At 39.0% G+C, this 23,225-nt stretch overlaps 1 protein-coding gene across 1 annotated transcript; it reads right to left on the bottom strand.

The window, feature by feature from the left end:
• Positions 1 to 3,012: 3,012 nt before the first annotated feature.
• LOC114352488 (SH3 domain-binding protein 5) lies at positions 3,013 to 23,043 on the bottom strand. Its single transcript, XM_028304115.1, has 9 exons — positions 22,824 to 23,043; positions 22,009 to 22,200; positions 21,461 to 21,649; positions 18,847 to 18,968; positions 14,525 to 14,706; positions 12,899 to 13,098; positions 11,997 to 12,207; positions 8,106 to 8,250; positions 3,013 to 3,481 (listed from the first exon to the last, which is right to left on the bottom strand). The coding sequence occupies exons 1-9, from the start codon at positions 22,872 to 22,874 to the stop codon at positions 3,379 to 3,381; spliced, it is 1,395 nt and encodes a 464-aa protein (XP_028159916.1). The 5' UTR covers positions 22,875 to 23,043; the 3' UTR covers positions 3,013 to 3,378.
• Positions 23,044 to 23,225: the final 182 nt, after the last annotated feature.

Genomic DNA, 23,225 nt, shown 5'->3' on the forward strand with positions numbered 1-23,225 from the left:
GATTCTTCATACTAATTAAAATCGGGCACAACTATCGGCCAACTAAAAATCGGTGGTCTGCGCCTCTTAGTGCCTGAGGTATCAGAGCGGGAGGGTTGTCAGCGAAACTTCAATATGCTCTGTGACGTCATATTATGCCACGGGTGACACCCTCCCGTGCCACTTTCATACCTCAGGCACTGAATTTTCTTCTTTCCATAAATAAGAGAATTACGAACATCAAACATTTTCACGAATTTAAGCCGAGCTGTACTTATAAAGAAATGAAATAAAAATTGTGCTTTTGCTTGCAAAGATATGGCTTTCATTATTGCAATGATATTTCACCATCTTAGACAATATTTGGTGATAAGTTTACACATGACGTATTGTATTTTACAACGAAAGAAAATATTTTATGTACACTTCGGTGATTATTATTTTAATCTTAATAATAAATAAATAATACATACGAATACGTCATAAGTAGACACCAGTGTTTATACACTCTTGCTACAATTTGTGCGTTAGTGATACTAAGCTATTATTTGCATTAACGCTAAAATTGTTTTACACACGACATTTTGGCGACTAATATTATTGTGACAATATTTTAGTGAATAAATAAATTCCATATACAATCCGATCGAGCTAACTGCGCACCTCGCTGGAATGCGACTCTGCCTAGAGATGGGTAGTGGGTAAAAACCCGGTTTTTACCCATTATCACCCATTCTGGTGGGTGAAAACAAAAATAGCGTTTTTTTAAAGTGAGAAGTGGTATTTGTTGCTAAGGGGGCGTTCTAGTGTTACGTAATGCAATCTGGGGGGAGAGGAGGTCTTGAAAAACGTTACAATGCGTTACAGTGGCAGAAGGGCGGTTCGATTTCAAGTTTATAAGCAGAAGTACTTTGTAGTTGGTGTTGTTATTTGTAACTTTATACCGTAATGTCATCAAGAGAGAGTTTGGCATCCCCCCCCCTCCATGTCCTTGCCATGATCACAAATTATTGTGTTCCTACTAAATTTCTTCTAAATCGGTTCAACGATTCTTGAAATAACACCATTTTATAAAATAATTGGTCACATCATCATAACGTGATGAATTTTACGATTTGGCCACGATATAAATGCATATTAGTGTTAAATTTGACTTATTACTTATTAATCAATAAACTTAAATGAGAAAAATTCAATAAAATTTGTTTTCACCCGGTGTAAACACCCACGGGTGGAATGAAACGGGTTTTTATTGGGTTTTTACCCTCATGTGGGTTTTTACCCGGGTGGAAACCCATCTCTAACTCTGCCTCGCACTCACCCGTACACTTCGCGTTTGTTCCGTCTGTATCAGGCGTCGATGTGACGTCACAGCTGCCAGGTGCGCATTTAACTCGACCGGGTTGTAGTATGTATTTCTATTGCATTTATTTAATTGATTAATGATCCACAGCTGATTTCTAATGAGATCAAGACAAAAATATATTAAGACCTTAGCTCATAAATTCAAACAAGCTATCCCAAAAAAAAGCTTGTTGGTGTTCAAATAAATAAATAAAAAGTTTCAATAATCTTTTTTTTTTTTCAACAATGTAATTTATACTGTTTTTTATGGAAGACTGAATGAATGTAATAAATAAACATTAATATAAATGATTTAACATTATTGATATAGCTGAGTAGACAATTTGAAACTAAAATCACAGATGATTTGTGACACGAAGGAATTATATTCAAATTGGCGGGATTAGTAAAATATAAAAACACTAAAAGCTTAAAATAATTCTAATTAAACAATAATACTGAGTTAATAATACAAGTAAAAATATTTTCATTCGGTCAACAATGTCACATAAGTGTATAACCCAATAAAAAGAGTTTTTGAGTATAATGAGTAAAACATGTTTGTTTCATTTCTTTAAGCTTTCCATTCATAGCACGAAAAATTAAAATATTCATACATTTAATATCGCGCTTTTAAATCACATCAGCTTCACATTTTAATCTTATTATTATTAATTTCAACCAATATATTATTTTATATTACTTTACAATTAACACACCGACGTCTCATAACATATTTGTAAGTATATTTGATATATTTAGGCAAGAATATAGGCAAAAATAAGTGCGAATTTCGTGACGAATTAGCGGTAAACTTTGCAACATTTGTTCGTACAAATGCCAATAAATATTTTTTTTTAAAAAGATTACTAAAACTCGTAAAGAAAAAAATACTAGATCTCTTTAATACTCGGTTTATAATAATATCATTCATTTATGTTATCACGAAAGTATTTTTAAAATTAATCTAAGAGAATTCGTGACGAAATTAGCACTGTATTAATAACTACCTACGTATCACTCGAGCTGTATCGACAATTTATTATTATCTTTAATTATTGCATTAAAATTGTATTATTATTTCCTATTAACCTAACACCTAATTGGCTATGATAAAGGCATGATATAAGTGTAAATTTAATTTAAAATCAGGCTAGCAGCGTTGTATTACTATGTCATTTCAAAATACGTTTTTTGAACGCACTTTTTTGTGGTATGAAGCCAATTAGTTTTTCATGGCTAAATGGAGTTGTAATAAAGAAAAAATATCAATAAATGCTGTCATTTGCCAATTTTTATCAAACTATCTTGATATGTCTATCAGATGACCCTAAATTTTATTGAAAACTTGCGTAAAGAAAAAAATACACTTCTTAATGCAAGCTGCTTATTGTTTTACTTATTTTTTTTAAACAAACAAAATTAATCATTTGAAAGATATATTTCAATAATTTAGTTTCATGCCAAAATTATATATTTGGCTTACTGATCATTTTATTACACTATTGAGTATCAATTCTCACGATATTATGATTAATTTATACTATTAATAATTATTATTTAATATCATTAAGTTTAGAGAGATTAAGACTAGCGCTTGTCATGTACTTGTGATAAAATATTATTATTTGCGACTGTGGAAAAATATACTTTTATATGACACGTTTTATATCAGGTTTTGTATTTGTATGTTTGTTTTTATATTATTTATTAGCTGCTTATTTAGTAAATATTTATAAATATGAAACAAAATAAATTGGAATGTATTTTGAAGGTACTAAATTGCGGAAATATCAATATTTCAGTTGTACCATTGTTGCACTGATTAAGCTATGGCTCGACATTGTATGCCCCTCCCCCTTTTCTTTATTAACTGGTTTCCACGTTATTCTGAACTTTATATCCTTTTCTTAAGGCTCAAACACTTTAATTACCTTTACGGATGAACTTCACATCCCTTGGTGAATACAGGCCTCCTTTCTCCATGCATGCTGGAGTTACGAATGTTCCCACATTTAATTTTGAGCTCTATGTCTTACGGCGTTGGGTCGAGTGTTACTCGCGCCGCACGGCCACGCCGGCGAGCCTTTCGCAAACGGCTTCGAGCTGGGCGTCCAGCATAAGCGAAGCGATCTGGTCGTCTGTGAGCATTTCCACGCTGGAAGGAAGGAAGATTAGATTAAGAAAATAACGGATGAAGGGTTTGAGAATAACGACGAATGGGACGAATTGAGTATGGGACTAACTGCAAGTGGGACAGTTTACGAACGCGTAACGTCTAGTTTTTTAAGGGTAACAATAGATTAGCTAACGGGAGTAGTCCAAAATCTCTTTCCCACCACGGCAACTCCTGTATAGCCAGGATCTACATTATGGATTCCACCGAAACACAAAAAGTGAAGGTTAAGTGGTATTGAGTGCTATACAGTGTGAGTCACGTTAAAGTGTACATATCAAAATAGATGAAACTAGACCTATTTTTATCGACAAAAAAGAGGTCAAAAAATTTTTGAGATTTTTTTAAATTTTTTATAGAATTTTTTTTCTTTCAATTACTTATTGTAAAGAAAACATAATAACTTTTAAACTAAGCGGTATATCTTGATACAATAAAAACAGTAACAATGCTAAATAACAGGCAATACATATAAATACATAAAATACACAAAAAAGGCCAAAAAATAATAAAAAAATATACTTTTTGAAAAAAAAACCGCTTAAAAATTCGTATTTTTTTGGTTATTTGATAAATTTCTCCAAAAAATGCCCCTATAACAGGTAGTTTTTATTACTTTGTATTATTCTCTATCATATTACCTTCGTAAAACGAAAAATTGCATGTCTCTATCCCTATCACAACGTTTGCAATTATCGTTTGAACTAAGCCTCTCCGGGCGCGCCATTCAACGCTTCGTTAACAACAAAACTGAAAATGGCTCTAGATTTGTAATTTTGATAAAGACAAGTTAGATTTCAAATAAAAACAAAAGATTTCGAAGTAAAATAAGCATTTTAGTTAAAATTAAAATTGTCTCTACCTGTTTCGGAAAATAATGTTGTGGCAGGCCTTTGTTCAAACGATCATAGCAAATGTTGTGATAGGGATAGAGACATGCGATTTTTGGTTTTACAAAGATAATACGATAGAGAATAATAGAAAGTAATAAAAACCACCGGTTATAGGGGCATTTTTTGGAGATATTTATCAAATAACCAAAAAAACACGAATTTTTAAGCAGATTTTTTTCAAAAAGTATCATTTTTTATTATTTGTTGGCATTTTTTGTGTATTTTATGTATTATTTTAGTATCGCTTGTTATTTTGCATTATTACTGTTTTTATTTTATCAAAATATACCGCTTAGTTTAAAAGTTATTACGTTTTCTTTACAACAAGTAATTGGAAGAAAAAAATTTCTATAAAAAATTAAAAAAAAAATCTCAAAAAATTTTTGACCTCTTTTTTGTCGATAAAAATAGGTCTAGTTTCATCTATTTTCATATGTACACTTTAACGTGACTCACACTGTATACATGAAATTATAGAAATATGCCGACGTAAAAGGGCAATGCGTAAAATCTCAAAATATATAAGAAAAATATAAAAATTGATAACAGCAGTACCAAAAGCATTACATGTTAAGGCTAAATGTAAAATTTCATTAAATTCGTTTTAGTAGGTCAGAAGATATGACCCAAAAATATGGTTCTGGCCACTAAAATGGCTCTCCTGTAAAATTTACTTTTTTCACTTACGCCAGTATACGTAGGAGCCATCGANAACGCTTCAAACTCGGTACTTCTTTCCCAATTTCATAAAATTCAACTCTTAAAAAGTGACAAAAAACTTTAAAATAGGTAGTTGAAACAAACCACAGCTAATTTTCATAGTTGACTGTACTATACGATAAACATGTCAGTCAATTTGACAACCTTTGTCGGAAACATTATTCAATGAAAATATTGTCCGAACCCTTAGTATTTCTCTTCGACAAATACTTTAACACATTGTGAACCACTTTTCTTTCACGACTATAAAAAGATTTTAGCAATTTATTCACAAAATCAATTGCGCACATTTAAAATGAAGTTTGTTTACACTATGACAGCAATAAACTGACATGCAAGGTGACATTATAATGAAGTTTTCAGTTACTGTTGCCATTAAAAGAAATTAGTACCATTAGTTTTCCGCAACATGGCGAGGGTTTTTATGTTCCTGGTCAGGCTATAATTACTACTACACAAATTAATTATAACATTGAGGATACAATTTGTCATCAGTAATAATCAATCAGCCAATTAATTAATATGTATTTTTTTAAGGAATTTGGATGTTTGTTCCTGTAGGAAAGTTGTTGTTGCAGTAGAATCAGGATGTTGGGCTACCGATTTGAAGATGATACACTAATCGCGTTATCGTTGTCGTTCGTCGAAAAACTAACGATTTTCTTAGTAACCCTGCTGCTAATATACCTCGCCAGGCTACTCTTAACAAAACCTTCTCAAATACTGACAGTATTTGAGAAGGTTTTGTTCGCAGAGCAGACTTCTTATATGGTCAAGCTGTAGATTCTGGCTACACAGGAGTTGTAGCGGTGGGAATAGTCACTAGTAGAGTATCTGTCATCAAACGCGGAGGGTTCGGTCGCAGAGCAGACTTCTTATATGGCCAAGCTGTAGATCCTGGCTACACAGGAGTTGCAGCAGTGGAACATGGGAATAGTCACGTACCTGGCCAGGCTGTCAGTGTCGGAGTATCTGTCACCTTGGCACTTAGCTCGCTCAGTGTAGATGTAGAGTGAGCTTCAAACAAGGAAGGCGTCATCACGCCTTCTGATTTTTGTCTTCTTCTGCACGCAGGAGTACAGAACTGCTGCTTTATGGTCGCGGCCTCTTTAGTCGCTACCTGATGCCTATGGTTGCTCATTAGACTGACCTGGCCAGGCTGTCGGTGCCGGAGTATCTGTCACCTTGGCACTTAGCTCGCTCAGTGTAGACGTAGAGTGAGCTTTAAACAAGGAAGGTGTCATTACGCCTCCTGTCTTTTGTCTTCTGCTGTACGCAGGAGTACAGTAGGCCTAAGATGCGCGCCGTGATAACTTTTATCGACGTCAAAATGTATGGGCAAAATCGATAAAATGGCGTGATAACCGCTTATCGCGGCGCGCATCTTAGGCCTACAGGACTGCTGCTGCATGGTCATCTGATGTCTATGGTTAATCATTAGACTGACCTGGCTAGGCTGTCGGTGTCAGAGTATCTGTCGTCAGAGGCGGAGAATTCGGTCGCAGAGCAGACTTCTTACTATATGGTCAAGCTGTAGATCCTGGCTACACAGGAGTTGCAGCAGGTAAAGTCACGTACCTGGCCAGGCTGTCAGTATCAGAGTATCTGTCATCAGAAGCGGAGGATTTGGTCTCGGAGCAGACTTCTCATCATTGGTCAAGCTGTAGATCCTGGCTACACAGAGGTTGCAGCAGTGGAACATGGGAATAGTCACGTAACTGGCCAGGCTGTCAGTGTCGGAGTATCTGTCACCTTGGCACTTAGCTCGCTCAGTGTAGACGTAGAGTGAGCTTCAAACAAGGAAGGCGTCATCACGCCTCCTGTCTTTTGTCCTCTGCTGTACGCAGGAGTACAGGACTGCTGCTGCATGGTCATCTGATGTCTATGGTTAATCATTAGACTGACCTGGCTAGGCTGTCGGTGTCGGAGTATCTGTCGTCAGAAGCGGAGAATTCGGTCGCAGAGCAGACTTCTTACTATATGGTCAAGCTGTAGATCCTGGCTACACAGGAGTTGCAGCAGGTAAAGTCACGTACCTGGCCAGGCTGTCAGTATCAGAGTATCTGTCATCAGAAGCGGAGGATTCGGTCTCGGAGCAGACTTCTCATCATTGGTCAAGCTGTAGATCCTGGCTACACAGATGTTGCAGCAGTGGAACATGGGAATAGTCACGTACCTGGCCAGGCTGTCAGTGTCGGAGTATCTGTCACCTTGGCACTTAGCTCGCTCAGTGTAGACATAGAGTGAGCTTCAAACAAGGAAGGCGTCATTACGCCTCCTGTCTTTTGTCTTCTGCTGTACGCAGGAGTACAGGACTGCTGCTGCATGGTCATCTGATGCCTATGGTTAATCATTAGACTGACCTGGCTAGGCTGTCGGTGTCAGAGTATCTGTCGTCAGAGGCGGAGAATTCGGTCGCAGAGCAGACTTCTTACTATATGGTCAAGCTGTACATCCTGGCTACACAGGAGTAGCAGCAGGAAAAGTCACGTACCTGGCCAGGCTGTCAGTATCAGAGTATCTGTCGTCAGATGCGGATGATTTGGTCTCGGAGCAGACTTCTCATCATTTGTCAAGCTGTAGATCCTGGCTACGTGGACGTCCTATGGCTGAAATGATGATGATGATGATGACCACGTACCTGGCCAGGCTGTCGGTGTCGGAGTATCTGTCATCAGAGGCGGAGGATTCGGTCTCGGAGCAGACTTCTCATCATTGGTCAAGCTGTAGATCCTGGCTAAAGCCTGGTCCGTGAGCACGTAGAATTTTGTCCAATGACCCCAAGCTACCCATCCTTATCGCTCGCGTGTAATTATATTGCTGTCGCGACTGTGCGACGCGCGCCCGCAGTGAGTGTGCGAGCGCGACAGCAACATAATTACGCGCGAGCGATAAGGACGGGTAGCTTGGGGTCATTGGACAAAATTCTACGTGCTCACGGACCAGGCTTTACACAGATGTTGCAGCAGTGGAACATGGGAATAGTCACGTACCTGGCCAGGCTGTCGGTGTCAGAATACCGATCGTCAGACGCAGAGGATTCGGGCGCAGGGCTGGCACGCGCGCGCGGGGACGCCGCCCGCCGCGGCGTGCGCGGAGCCGACGCCGAGCCGCGTCGCTCGCCGAATAGGGACAGCCCTGCGGAACGACCCCAATTATTATGTTAAAGAGGTACAATTTGTAATTAAATAACTTTTTACTAAAAAATAACTTTATTCTTGTACCTACTCAGAAGAAAATGATATAATATTCTTATGCTAATATGTAAATACACAAATAACAAAAATGACGGACTGATGATTCTTTTGATGATTCTCTTTAAAAGTGAAGCACAAGATAAAGACAAAAGATCTAGTGAGTTGTCTTCAATTTCAAATATTCTTGAAGTCGATTTCTTTCTTTGATCTCTCCTGTAAGCTTCTCTGATAACGCTATCTTGGGGATTGTGGTAAAAAAAGAATCTTATTGATCAGCTCCTGCCTTCGGAACATCTTTTTGAGCTTCCCAGTATCATTTATGCAGGCTCTAAAAATTTCTTAAAATATGACATTGTGTATCATTGACATTGTATGAATCTAATGTAATAATAATTATGTTTGTGCTATTTCAATAATTCATAATCATTTTCTGCCATTTGCATGACATTCAATTAATAATGATACTACTTTTTAATATTAAAAACATAACCGTATTTTTTGTAATATTTGCACATCGTATGTACGATAGAATATGTTGGAAACTTCTCTTTTTATAACCATTTGTAACCGTATTCTGGCAAATAAATGATTTATTATTATTATTATTAATCTTCTTGATGTCCTCAACGCAGTTGATCTACAGCTCTGAAAGATGAAGCTACTAAGAAACCTTCTGACTTTGGAACATCTCCTTGACTTTTTCCCTGGTGTCATGCAGCAGTAACCTAGTTCTGATCTCTCTCTCTGAGCTTCTGCTCTAGGAATAGTGCACTGAAACCTGTGGGAAAAAACAAAAGAGCATCTGCTGACCTTGGAACATCTCCTTGACCTTCTCCCCAGTGTCGTGCAGCAGAGCAAACTAGCCTAGAAACTGAGATTCTTGGTTTTTTATTGTCAGGAACGAAGTCGATCTGGCCTCATCTTGCCTCGGAGAATCTACACTGGGACATAAGGTATATAACTACCATCTCCTGATCTTGGAGTATCTCCTTAACTTTCTCCCTGGTGTCATGCAGCAGTAACCTAGTCCTGATCTCTCTCTCTGAGCTTCTGCTCTAGGAATAGTACACTGAAACCTGTGGGAAAAAAACAAAAGACAGCTACCATCTCCTGACCTTGGAACATCTCCTTGACCTTCTTCCCAGTGTCATATAGTGTGATCTAGTGAAATTGTCCTTCTCTTATGTTCTTGAAGTCCTCTTTTTATCAGGATCTAAAGAAGTTTCCATCTGTGTTTTCCCCTGAGATTCTTAACTTCTCTTCTAGATACCCTGGGAACCTGTAGTAAAGACACAAATCATGATAACCAGCTGCTGACCTTGGAACAGATCCTTGACCTTCTCGCCGGTGTCGTGCAGCAGCGCGTCGAGGCTCGGGCGGCGGCCGCGCTCCAGCTCCGCCAGCGCCGCGCCGCGCCCGCGGATGATGCGCCGGGGAGACGCCGCCGACACTTTGGATTCCGGCGGGCTGGGCGGTAGGGACTTGCCCAGTGAAGAGTACGGACGGAATGAGCACTTATAGCCTCATTTGTGATCTAATGCAATTTCTTCGAGCTGTAACCTTCCTACAGTCTTTTCAGGATCAACGCAGTCAGATGGAGATAGAGAAGTCACTAAAAGGAACATGATGAGCTCTGATGTTCTTGAGGTCTTCTTTTTAAATCAGGATTTCTCTCTTTGATCTCTCTTCCTAGCTTCTCTGAGATCGCTACCCTGGGGCGTGTGGTAATAAAGAATCTTATTGATCAGCTCCTGACCTTGGAACATTTTTTTGACCTTCCCAGTATCATTTATTCAGGCTCTAATCTTCTTGATGTCCTCAATGATCTACAGCTCTGAATGGTGAAGCTACTAAGAAACCTTCTGACTTTGGACGTGCTTTGGAACCTCTCCTTGACTTTCTCCCCTAAGTTTCTCCCTGGTGTCATGCAGCAGTCCTGAAATTGATGTTCTTAAAGTCTTTTCTATGAGGATCTCTCTCTCCCTCTCTCTCTCTCTCTGTCTTCGATCTTTCCTCTGAGCTTTTGCTCTGAGAACACTACACTGAAACCTGTGGGAAAAAAACAAAAGACAGCTACCAGCTGCTGACCTTGGAACAGATCCTTGACCTTCTCGCCGGTGTCGTGCAGCAGCGCGTCGAGGCTCGGGCGGCGGCCGCGCTCCAGCTCCGCCAGCGCCGCGCCGCGCCCGCGGATGATGCGCCGGGGAGACGCCGCCGACACTTTGGACTCCGGCGGGCTGGGCGGTAGGAACGAACAACTTACAGGGATGCCACAGGGGTCTTTACGGAGCACCGCGTCGTTGAAGTGTAATAATCTCAAAGCATTGAGTGTCACATGAGCGGTCTGATGTCACAACGCAACGCAGCTTACTCCAACGTTGTAAGTTGATGAATGGCATGTCAGTCTATGAACTAGCAGCTGTCGCCTTCGATATTCTATAAAATACTGCGCTGCATGTCATGTGCCACTCTAGCTAGAAGAATACCTCTCTTCCTAACTTCTCTGAGAACGCTACCTTGGAGCGAGTGGTAAAAACTATTGTTCAGCTTAGAACCTCTTTTTGACCATTTATTCAGGCTCTTATCTTCTTGATGTCCTCAACGCAGTTGAACTACAGCTCTGAAAGGTGAAGCTACTAAGAAACTTCCTGACCCTGGAACATCTCCTTGACTTTCTACCTGGTGTCATGCAGCAGAGTGACCTAGTTCTGAAAATGATGTTCTTAAAGTCTTTTCTATGAAGATCTCTCTCTTTTTTTTCTTTGATCTCTCCTATGAGAACACTACACTGAAACCTGTGGAAAAAAAACTAAAGATAGCTACCACCTGACCTTGGAACATCTCCTTAACTTTCTCCCTGGTGTCATGCAGCAGTAACCTAGTCCGGATCTCTCTGAGCTTCTGCTCTAGGAATAGCACACTGAAACCTGTGGAAAAAAAACAAAAGATGGCTACTATCTCCTGACCTTGGAACAGATCCTTGACCTTCTCGCCGGTGTCGTGCAGCAGCGCGTCGAGGCTCGGGCGGCGGCCGCGCTCCAGCTCCGCCAGCGCCGCGCCGCGCCCGCGGATGATGCGCCGGGGAGACGCCGCCGACACTTTGGATTCCGGCGGGCTGGGCGGTAAGGACTTTTCCGGGGAGGAGCGTGGGCAAAACGAGTACTTCTAGAGGCTCATTTGTGATCTAATGCAATTGTCCTCGAAGAACTTTTCTGAAGTCTTATTTTTTAACATAATCAAGGAAGTCTTGCAGCTCTTAAAGATGGAGCTGCACTATAAGAAACATGATATTCTTGAAACCTACTTTTTATCAGGATTTAACATAGTCGTTTCGCAAGAGAAGCTACACTGGGACCTGTTGCAAAATACGAACGGTATTGATCAGCTTTTGACCTTGAAAAACCTTGATCAAGATTTAATAAAGGTATCCTCAGGCTTTGAAGTACTTGAAGTCTTAGAGGAATGCGATTCTAGCACCTAAAGGTGAAGATACACTGTAAAAAAGGAATCATATAGACCAGCTTCTGATCTTCTTAACCTTCTCTCCAGTGTCATGCAGCAGCGGTCTACTAATGTTCTTGAAGTGCTTTTTTATATCAGGATCTCTCTCTTTATCTTTTTGACCTTTCCTCTGACAAGCTACATTGGGACCTGTGGGAAAGAAAGGAACGATATTGATCTGCTGACCTTGGAACAGATCCTTGACCTTCTCGCCGGTGTCGTGCAGCAGCGCGTCGAGGCTCGGGCGGCGGCCGCGCTCCAGCTCCGCCAGCGCCGCGCCGCGCCCGCGGATGATGCGCCGGGGAGACGCCGCCGACACTTTGGATTCCGGCGGGCTGGGCGGTAGGGACTTTTCTGGGGAGGACCGCGGACGGAACGAGCATTTTTCGAAGCTCACCTATGGGTTAAATAGGTTAGAGAGATTGAGACTTGAGGCAATGCAAGTTAAATTCAATTTCATGTAAATGTATACCAATATGTGTTCATTCGTTTGTACTCTAATAATTGTTATGTAACACTGTTTGAAACTACATTTAAGTCTCCTTTTTCTTGTTTTAAAAGTTTTGGATTTGTTTTAAAAGACTAACCAATCGGACCAAGTCATTGTATTTAAATCTTAGTTGAGGAATCACTGGCTACTAAGATACAGGTTGTAACCTAGTTTAGTAGTCATGGGACCCCCGATTATCATGCCACTTTTTGTAACTTTTGCATAGTAATACATGCATAATGTAACTTTTGGCTCAAATAAACGTTTTTTTTTCTTATTATTAATATCTTGGGGGATGTTCAGTAATTAGTACGACATACTGAGTTAGATGACAGCTGGGTCAAAACATATTATCATTCTAACAAAACATACATAATGTTCATTCTCATGGTTTTCAAGTGTTTTTAGGCGTCCCAAATTTTAACCGTGCCAGAGTTAGTCCGGCGAGTAAACAGCGCAAGAAACTTAATAGTCCTGCAGATGACCTCATTTGGAGGTCACTGTTAACTTACATCAGGCCTAGAATAATCCAGGTCTCTCAGTCTCAATCTGCTGTCTTCTGAAGCTTCTAGTACAGCCTTCATTGATTTAGACTTACCTCTTCTGGGCTAGAATAATCCAGGTCAATCTCAGTCCAGGTGTCGGAGTCTTGCAAGCAGCGCGGGCGCGAATGTTCGGTCCTCCGCAGCCACTCGCGAACGTTCGCGTCGGCGCTGTGGTCGCAGATTTCCTCTAGTTTGTCGCTGGCCGTGGTGTTGGTGTCGCTCGCCGTATCCGTTATTGTGGAACGGTCTATATCTGAAAAGGACGAAAATTAGACATTATAGATTCTTCTTTTTCGTCTTCCATCATCCTTAGTGAAGCCCAAAACACAGATAGTTATGTAGCTATGTGTAGATAGCTTTGAAAAATGTCGATAGAAAGTAAAATAATTAATTATAGTTTTGACAAACTTTAACATGATAAAATGGTTAATTATTTTCATCATCATCATCATCATCATTTCAGCCATAGGCCGTCCACTGCTGAACATTGGCCTCCCCCAATGCTTTCCATGTTGATCGATTGGTAGCGGCCTGCGTCCAGCGTTTCCCTGCTACCTTTACGATGTCGTTGGTCCACCTCGTAGGTGGACGTCCCCGTAATTATTTTAAACTTCAATTTTCAACCGACTTCAAAAAAAGGAGGAGGTTCTCAATTCGACCCGTATGTTTTTTTTTTTTTTTCTATGTTTGTTACGCGATAGCTCCGCCAATTATGAACCGATTTGAACAAATCTTTTTTCAGCGTATAGGTAATATCTCAAGGGTGGTCCCATTTAAATTTAATAATAAAAAAAACAAACCCCCAAGGGTGGAAAATTGGGGATGAACTTTTTTATACGCAATATCTCCGCCGATTATAAACCAATTAGAACGATTACTATTTTGTTGAATAGGTATTATCAAAAGGGTGGTTTCATGCGAATTTGAAGAAAATATTTCACCCCCAAGGGTGGAAAATTGGGGATGAACTTTTTTATACGCAATATCTCCGCCGATTATGAACCAATTTGAACGATTATTTTTTTGTTGAATAGGTATTAACAAAAGGGTGGTTTCATGCGAATTTGAAGAAAATTTTCACCCCCAAGGGTGGAAAATTGGGGATGAACTTTTTTATAATATACATTAAGAATATGGTCTCAATGTACTGCCTACCTTCAGTGGTAACATCAAGGTAATAATTAGTCAACTAAAAAGCAAGAAATAAGTTAAATTTTATAAAAAAAAATAAAACCGACTCCAAAAAACCTACACTAAAAAGCAGAATAATAATTACTAATTACCTACTTATTTATTAGGACGAATTATTAATATTTATGTAGGTATACCATGATTGATACTTCTGGAGTCGGTGCCAAGATTATGAAACATGTAAAGTTTGCCTGCACCGACTCCAAAAGTATCAATCATGGTATACCTACATAAATATTAATAATTCGTCCTAATAAATAAGTAGGTAATTAGTAATTATTATTCTGCTTTTTAGTGTAGGTTTTTTGGAGTCGGTTTTATTTTTTTTTATAAAATTTAATTTTATTCTCTACTCTAAGGCCCAGTTTTTTGATTCGTTACAATTTTTTGTGTGTGTTGACGGCCTCAACTCTCGTTGTGCGACCTATAAAATAAATCATGCCTTCAAGTTTCAGACTTCAGATCCCTTCTTCGCTACAAGTACTTACCATTCCTAGTAGACTGTCTCCTGGACCGATGCCTGTGTATCTCATCGGATATCCTCTCCAGATTCCTGAGGGCCGACGAGTACTGCTGTTTGGCTTCAGCCACCTGCTCTTCCAAGGTCTGGATGCGGGCCTTCTGGTGCTCTAGGGCCGCGTTGATGCGAGCCTTCTCTTCGAAGTATGGCCTGGAAGGTTTGGAGCTGGTTGAGGATGTAAAAGAGGTGAGGACGAGACCGGTCAATAGAGGAAAGTTTGAAGCCCAGCCACATTCCATGGCTTTGGCATGGTAATAATTTGAAAACAGTATGTAAAACCAAACACTATTGGTCTGAAAACCTTCACACGGCTGAGGGTTCAGATGTCAAATAATTCATGATTATGCCGAAGCTATTGAGGTAACAGATTTTTTAAAATGTAATTTGTAAGGTACTAAATACTACAGGATATTAAACTATAGCTGTAAATGGGTATACAGACATCAAATCCGATAGTCTTTCTATTGTATAATTTATCCACTTTGCGAGAGACAGATCTATTACTATATTTCAGAATCTTTCTCTATTGACCGTTCTAAGTCTTCACCTTCATATCATAGCACCCTGGCACCATATCGCATTGAAAAATACAAGAAAAAGAAATAAGTTGGTGAAAAGTAAGCCAAACAAGTATACAACTAATTAAGTAAGCAATTTATACATACATGCAGAGGTTAATCACACTAAATTATTAGTTGAATATAACTAAAAAGATACAGTTAGAAACATAAGTTAGTGACAGAACAGAACATGCTTAGAAAAATCAATGTATGTACCAAACGTGTGCTAGCAGTGCGGCCGGACCTGCGGACAAGACACGTGCCACTAGACAAGCTTACGGTGCCTACGGTAGGTACAGGTGCAAAAGTTATTTTTTAAGCCGGGTCTCCAGCATGTGTTTTGCTCTACACAATCAACAAAAACATGTTTTCTCGGCAAAAATAACAAAAAAGATCCCTAGTTATACAAAGCGTCTTGCTCACTTTAAAATAAAATCCCTAGAAGCACGTAGATCTACCCATGATTTAACTTTTTTGTTCAGAATTTTAAACTGTAAGGTTGATAGCCCCAATCTACTTTCTAAATTTAAACTTAAAATCCCTCACAGATACCCAAGGTACCATATTAAACTGCTATGCCCTCCTTACCGTAAAACTGTATCAGGATCTAACTCCCCTGTTTCAAGACTGTGTAAGTCATATAATAATCTCAGCGCTGATGTTAATTTGTTTGGCACAAATATTTCTAAATTCCGTCGTCAGATTAACCAAATAACCTAACTTAATTAATTAGCTAACTATTGTCTATCTTGGCACTCACTAGCAGCCTTGTGGTTGCTCGTTGCTTTGCAATTCAGTTTTTAGACTAAGTACTTACTTTCTTTGAATGGTTTGGTTTATATAAACGCATGCAGTGTTTACCTACTATTATATATTGTACTCTTAGAACATAGTATCAATGGATTTTTTTTGTTATATTGTATGTATTATTGTACAATTGTTGGTAAACCAATAAATAAAAATAAAATGTTAACATTCAACAAAAAAGCCTACAAAAATGTTGAATGTTGTCATGTTTATGTCGCAGTCAGATTGTATAATCCGCCGTTTTACATTACAGCTAGGCATTTTGCATTACAGCTCTGTTTTGTAATACGGCGGATTAACGTTTAGCCGGATTGAATACGGCTGAATGAAAATTCGCCGGAATGTATTCGGCGTCAAACGTTCTTCAATACGGCTAGCCGTAATGTAAAACAGCGTGTCATTACCCGCCGCTTTGACAGTTTTTAGTTCCTATTTTTAATACCGTGGCGCTGCCGGACAAAGTGGCTATGGATTCTGATGTTCGGCGGAATCCTACACAATATTATTAGTGTAAAAATATGAAATCATGGCTATGGCCAGTGAAGATAATTTTATCTTAAAGAAAAATAACCTAACTAAATTAATTTTATAAAATCCGATTTGTATGAAAAATAAATAATTAAAATGAAGATATCAATTTTCTGACTTCACCATACCATTTATATGACCATGTTAACATGGGCTAGTGTCGGCTCATATACCCATTTACCTAACACCCTGTATATTCAAATTATGTGATGCCCCGCAAAATACAAGAAAAAAAAAATTTTTTTCGTAGGAATAAGGACCACCCTAATGGTCACCCTACAATCTATAGTAGTAGGTACGATGCGGCTAAACGTGGGCCGCCGTATTGAAGAACGTATCGCAATTACAATCCGCCTAAACGTTGAACCGCCGTATTACAAAACAGAGATGTAATGTAAAATGCCTAGTGGTAATGTAAAACGGCGGATTATACAATCCGACTGCGACATTTATACAGCATAGGCAGAAAAAGCGCTCGTTAAAAAAGCGTTTTTATGGCTATTACGACTTCTAATTTATACTAGACTACTCCGAAGTCAAAGAAGAGTTTAAGGTTTTATGATTTAAGGTTTGTGTACTTAAATCAGTTTTAGAAGAGCTTTTTATTTCAAAAATATTTTCGCCAGCTTGCACGAAATAACAAAAAATAACTTTTGCACCTTTAAGCTAAAAGTAATAAAAATATTAGTGTCATAGTGAAAATTAATACTAATACAGTATCTAAATTTCTACAGAATAGAAAACTAATAGAAAAATCAGTGTTCATTAATTCGCAAGCTTTAAAAATACAACAGCTTAGTTAATTTTGCAAATAGCTCAAATTGAATTTTGAGGATTTTCATAACTCATAAAACATTAAAATTGTTAACTTTGGCGTAGCGATTACTGCACTTGGCAATGCGACCATACACGGTAACGGAGTGTGCGAGCGCGACAGCAATATAATTACGCGTGAGCGATAAGGATGGGTAGCTTGGAATCATTGGAAGAATTTGTATCTGTTCGGCGACCGGACTTTATAAAGGTTGTGCAGTGGTTGTCCTACTCGGTATAACCTATCTAATAGTGAGGATTCTATCCTTCTGTTATCTGCCTAGTGCCTATCAACGGTTCTGACCTGGACTTGGCGATGTGCCGCTTGAGCTTGAGCGAGTTCTGCAGCTGGTTCACGAGCGCGTTCCGCAACAGCCTGGTGATGTTTATTATTGGTTTGCGACCAACCTATTCTCGGTGATGCTATTGACCTGTACTCACTGATCTAACTGACCTGTACTCACTGATCTAACTGACCTGTACTCACTGATCTAACTGACCTGTACTCACTGATCTAACTGACCTGTACTCACTGATCTAACTGACCTGTACTCACTGATCTAACTGACCTGTACTCACTGATCTAACTGACCTGTACTCACTGATCTAACTGACCTGTACTCACTGATCTAACTGACCTGTACTCACTGATCTAACTGACCTGTACTCACTGATCTAACTGACCTGTACTCACTGATCTAACTGACCTGTACTCACTGATCTAACTGACCTGTACTCACTGATCTAACTGACCTGTACTCACTGATCTAACTGACCTGTACTCACTGATCTAACTGACCTGTACTCACTGATCTAACTGACCTGTACTCACTGATCTAACTGACCTGTACTCACTGATCTAACTGACCTGTACTCACTGATCTAACTGACCTGTACTCACTGATCTAACTGACCTGTACTCACTGATCTAACTGACCTGTACTCACTGATCTAACTGACCTGTACTCACTGATCTAACTGACCTGTACTCACTGATCTAACTGACCTGTACTCACTGATCTAACTGACCTGTACTCACTGATCTAACTGACCTGTACTCACTGATCTAACTGACCTGTACTCACTGATCTAACTGACCTGTACTCACTGATCTAACTGACCTGTACTCACTGATCTAACTGACCTGTACTCACTGATCTAACTGACCTGTACTCACTGATCTAACTGACCTGTACTCACTGATCTAACTGACCTGTACTCACTGATCTAACTGACCTGTACTCACTGATCTAACTGACCTGTACTCACTGATCTAACTGACCTGTACTCACTGATCTAACTGACCTGTACTCACTGATCTAACTGACCTGTACTCACTGATCTAACTGACCTGTACTCACTGATCTAACTGACCTGTACTCACTGATCTATCTGACCTGTACTCACTGATCTATCTGACCTGTACTCAGCGATGTAACTGACCTGTAGGCGATGCGAACTGTACTCGTCAGTACTACTACATTATCTTTATTTATTTTGACATAGTGACTAGTAGTTGCATCTTGGCTATAACGTAGGTGTAGTGGACCTATCCTGTTTTCTGCTTATCAACGGTTCTGACCTGGACTTGGCGATGTGCCTCTTGAGCGAGTTCTGCAGCTGGTTCACGAGCGCGGAGGCGGCGCGGTGCGCGGCCTGGCGCGTGCGTTGCGTCACCGTCGCGTTGGCGCGCTCGGCCTCCGCCTGGGGACAAATTATTTATTTGCGACATTAATTAGGTAATTTACCAATAATTTCAAGATACATCTAAATAAAAACACATAATAAATAAATAGTAATTTATTTCAGACCATAACACTTAACTTGCCTTTAGAGTAGGCGCACACCGTTGATTTTTCGTCGGCCGATAGTTTAGTTGGGCAGTTGATCAGTATGGGCATGTATGGGAGTGCGCACACTACGCCGATTCAATTTGGCCGATTCTTCATACAAATTAAAATCGGGCACAACTATCGGCCAACTAAAAATCAACGGTGTGCGCCTACTCTTAAAAGTACAAAAACTTTCCATTTAACTGTCATACTGATTGTTGGATATAATTTATTTGCCCAGAGTTTATCAGTTAGCAATGAAGAATCTCCGCCGGTTATAAAGGCAACCAGTCGTACCTGCCATGAGTAAGCTGAATGAGACGAAATTCTAGATATCATGTGAGATAGTCCCTTCTCATTGATGTCTATAGTGCAACCAATCTGCACTCGGTGATGCGAGTGACTGTACTCGATAATTTATTTATTTATTTATTGCAATAAAATACATTGTACACTAAGAAACTTAAAACTAGGTAACTTAGGTAACTAATGCACACCCGGTTGGGTACAGCAATCTACTTACATATTAAGTAGGTACTATATGTTATCTTACATACTTATTTCAGTTATTAATAGATTTATATAAAATATTATATTATATTTATATAACAAATGACAATATATACCTCTACTACTTCTAACAAAAACTATTATTTATCTTCCATAAAATCTTTAACACTATAGAAACATTTATTTATTAGGAATGCTTTAAGCTTTTGTTTAAATATATGAATGTTATCTATATATATCTATATTTTTTATACTATCAGGAAGTTTATTAAAAATTTGTATGCAACGATATGCCGGGCTATTTCTAAACATTTCACAGTTAGGGGTTGGAAGGAGAAGTTTAGTCCTGCGGCGGGGGTTTGGATCTTGCTGGAATAAGTACATGTGCTTTCTTACGAATATTGCTGCTTCTAAAATATAAATAGATGGTAGAGTTAACATTTTTTCATTAATAAAATGTGGTTTGCAACTGACTCTTTGTTTTATATTTATAATTATTCTTAAGCATTTCTTTTGCATAATGAATAAGTCTGGAAAATCACAGCCAATGATATTAATTGTTTTTATATAATATCATTGATCACAGCTATGACCCCACATGATGATGCCGTAGCGTAGCCAGGCGTACGCATAGGCGTAGTAAGCTGAGAAGGCGGTTTCTTTTGATGAATTGGTTTTTAGAACGCTTAACGCATATAAGAATTGAGATATTTTAGATTTTACTACTTCAACATGTTTTTTCCAGTTCAGGTGAGTATCTAATGTGATGCCTAGAAGAGTAAACTCGTTTATTTCTTGTACATTTATTGTTTTAGTTACAGAGTTAAGGTTAAGTTGTTTCTATTGATAAGGTTTAAATTGGATTAGTTTAGTTTTTTTATTGTTAATTTCGAGATTATGTTGTTGGAGCCAAAGTTTTAATGTGTTATAAGATTCAGTTATGTTATTAAGGATATTGATTGAGTCGCAATTTGGTATTTTAAATAGTAGGGATACATCATCTGCATATAATACGCTAAGTGTGTTGCATACTTTAGGTAAATCATTGATGTATATCAAAAAAAGTATGCATCCTAAGATACTTCCCTGGGGGATTGACCAGTTAGTAGTGATGAGTTTTGATTTTACATTTTGTATTTCGCAGGAAGATTCATTGAAATATTGTAATGCAAGCGACCTGTACTTAATACTGTAACTGACCTGTAATTAATGATGCGACCGACCTGTACTCGGCGATGTGACCGCCCTGTACTCTATGATGCAACCGACCTGTACTTGATAATGTGACCGACCTGTAAATAGTGATGCAACCGACCTATACTCGGACACGCTAGCGACCTGTACTAAATAATGCGAGCGACTTGAACTTGATAATGCATCCGGCATTAAGTCCGCCACAGTGCATTGTTTCTATGTGTGCTAAAGTTTAAATAAATAAGTAAATAATGCAATGCAGTCGACCTGTACTCGGTGATGCTAGCGACTTGTACTCGGTGATGCCTTTAAGAACATATATCCCTGCTACCTGGTTGACGCGGTGCGTGGCGTGGTTGAGCATCTCCTGCCAGGCGGGGTCAAGAGTGAGGCCGCCCTGTAGGTGCTCGGTGGTGCCTTTAAGACAGTGGTTCTTAACCTTTAAGTCATGAGGGACCATTTTACCAAATTTCTGTCTTGTCAGGGACCACCTCATAATCGGTCAAAACCAGTTTGACTGCAAAAATCAGTTGAAAGTGGTTTTGACCAAGGTGTGCAAGGGCACTTCGTGGACCATTTGGAATGCCTCCAGGGACCACCAGTGGTCCGCGGACCAGCGGTTAAGAACCACTGCTTTAAGAACACCTATCTCCCTGCTACCTGGTTGACGCGGTGCGTGGCGTGGTTGAGCATCTCCTGCCAGGCGGGGTCAAGCGTGAGGCCTCCCTGCGAGCCTTCCGCAAGCCGCGCCAGCCCCTGCTCGGCCAGGTACACCATTTCGCGCGCGGCCGAGTGCGCACTGTTGGCTTTGTCGTAGGCGATTGTGGCCGTTTGGAGTTCTTGGGACGTCTGGAAAGATTGGGAGTAAATTAGCACCATTATGTTATCAGCTGGGCTAATCCATGACCCCGTTTAAGTAGTTTTGAGATATTGGTTTCTGTGAGAAGGATGGAAATATTCTAAACTTTGGATAATGGTTTTAAGAGTAGCTTCGCAGATGTCTTTAGCTCATAATTAGAGTATAAATTATAGAAGAATTGCCAGATATAATATTATCTCCAAATATGAACAGCAGTAATACATTAAATAGAATAGGAAATTCTGGTGTTTTTAGATTTAAATATTACTTTAGAAACTAATTATAATAAAATTAGACCTTTTGCTAAAGTAAAGGGAGATGTGACAGTTGCCCCAATTATGTTACTCACAATACTAGCTCTAAATCGTGCTTCATAGTAAGGCCGGGCTTTATGTACGCTGGTGCCAAGTTTCTTCGTTAGCTGTTGGATCCGGAGGTGTCCTTCTGCCAACAACCGTCTGAACGCCAGCCGGGCTTCGTCAAGCTCTACTTCTAGCCTGTTGATCTCGTCTGTGGCAGTGTTAAGGCGTTCTAGCTCTATCTGTAGAATTTAAAAAAAAAAAATTAATTATTAAAAAAAGAAGTGATACTGCCTTCCCAATAAATTATAAATAATTTGATCCCTTACAAATTGATTTAATTAACATTAACAACAATTTTATATACACTGTGTAGGATTATGTTAAATCCATGAATTAATTAATGCAAGGCACATAGCTCATTTAAAAAACTAAATAAACAAAAGAAAGGCTTACATAAAAAATGAAAACAAAATTCTAATAGCATCAACCCTATTTTTAGTAAGATTATTATTTTTATAATACAGGTGTTATAAAAAAAGTTACTTTTTATATTTTTATAAATAGAACACTTCAATATAAGACAAAATAGCTCCCAACAAACTTGTAATACAGCTCTCAAAAAATGTTATTTCAACAATTTAAATTGTTAAAGATACAAAAACAGCTGTTGAACTGATTATAATCATTGCATGAAAAGCTTGTTGCATAACAAAACAGAACTCATTTATTACAGAAATACATCTAGATACTGACAATATAAAATTGAGTTCATACAAATTATTTGCCCTAGCTCTAGTGCCATTGACCCTATCAAATTGTCTCTTTCGAACATCAATAGATGGGTTTTATTGATTCAACTTGCCTGAACTCGAGGATCCAAGGCTTCTGAGCATTCAGCACCGCTATCATTCATTGTTAAATTAAGCCAAGTGCATTTTAGCCAGCTTTATTTGGACGAAGGTTTGTTTTCGTGGTTATGATAATGTTTTTCTTGGTGAACTCATTCCATCCTCCACTTTACGGTTCTGCATAAACCAAACTAAAAAGTTTTTTTGTTCAGTTCGATAATCGCCAACCCTGAAAATTGCCGAGCCGCAATCCACAGACAAAGCTCTCCTTTTCGGGTTCAAATGTCAAAAAATGTGAAATATCAAGTGAAAATAGTGATGTCAGCTCTTATCACTCTATAAATATCAGTACTGAAATGAACCGGAAATAGCGCTGGTGTAGTATTTTTACACGAAAGTCGCCTTTATTGCCCTGC

The sequence above is a fragment of the Ostrinia furnacalis genome, unplaced genomic scaffold (genome assembly GCF_004193835.3).
Source record: "Ostrinia furnacalis isolate ACB-3 unplaced genomic scaffold, ASM419383v2 OfSCF1376, whole genome shotgun sequence".
NCBI lineage: Eukaryota > Metazoa > Arthropoda > Insecta > Lepidoptera > Crambidae > Ostrinia > Ostrinia furnacalis.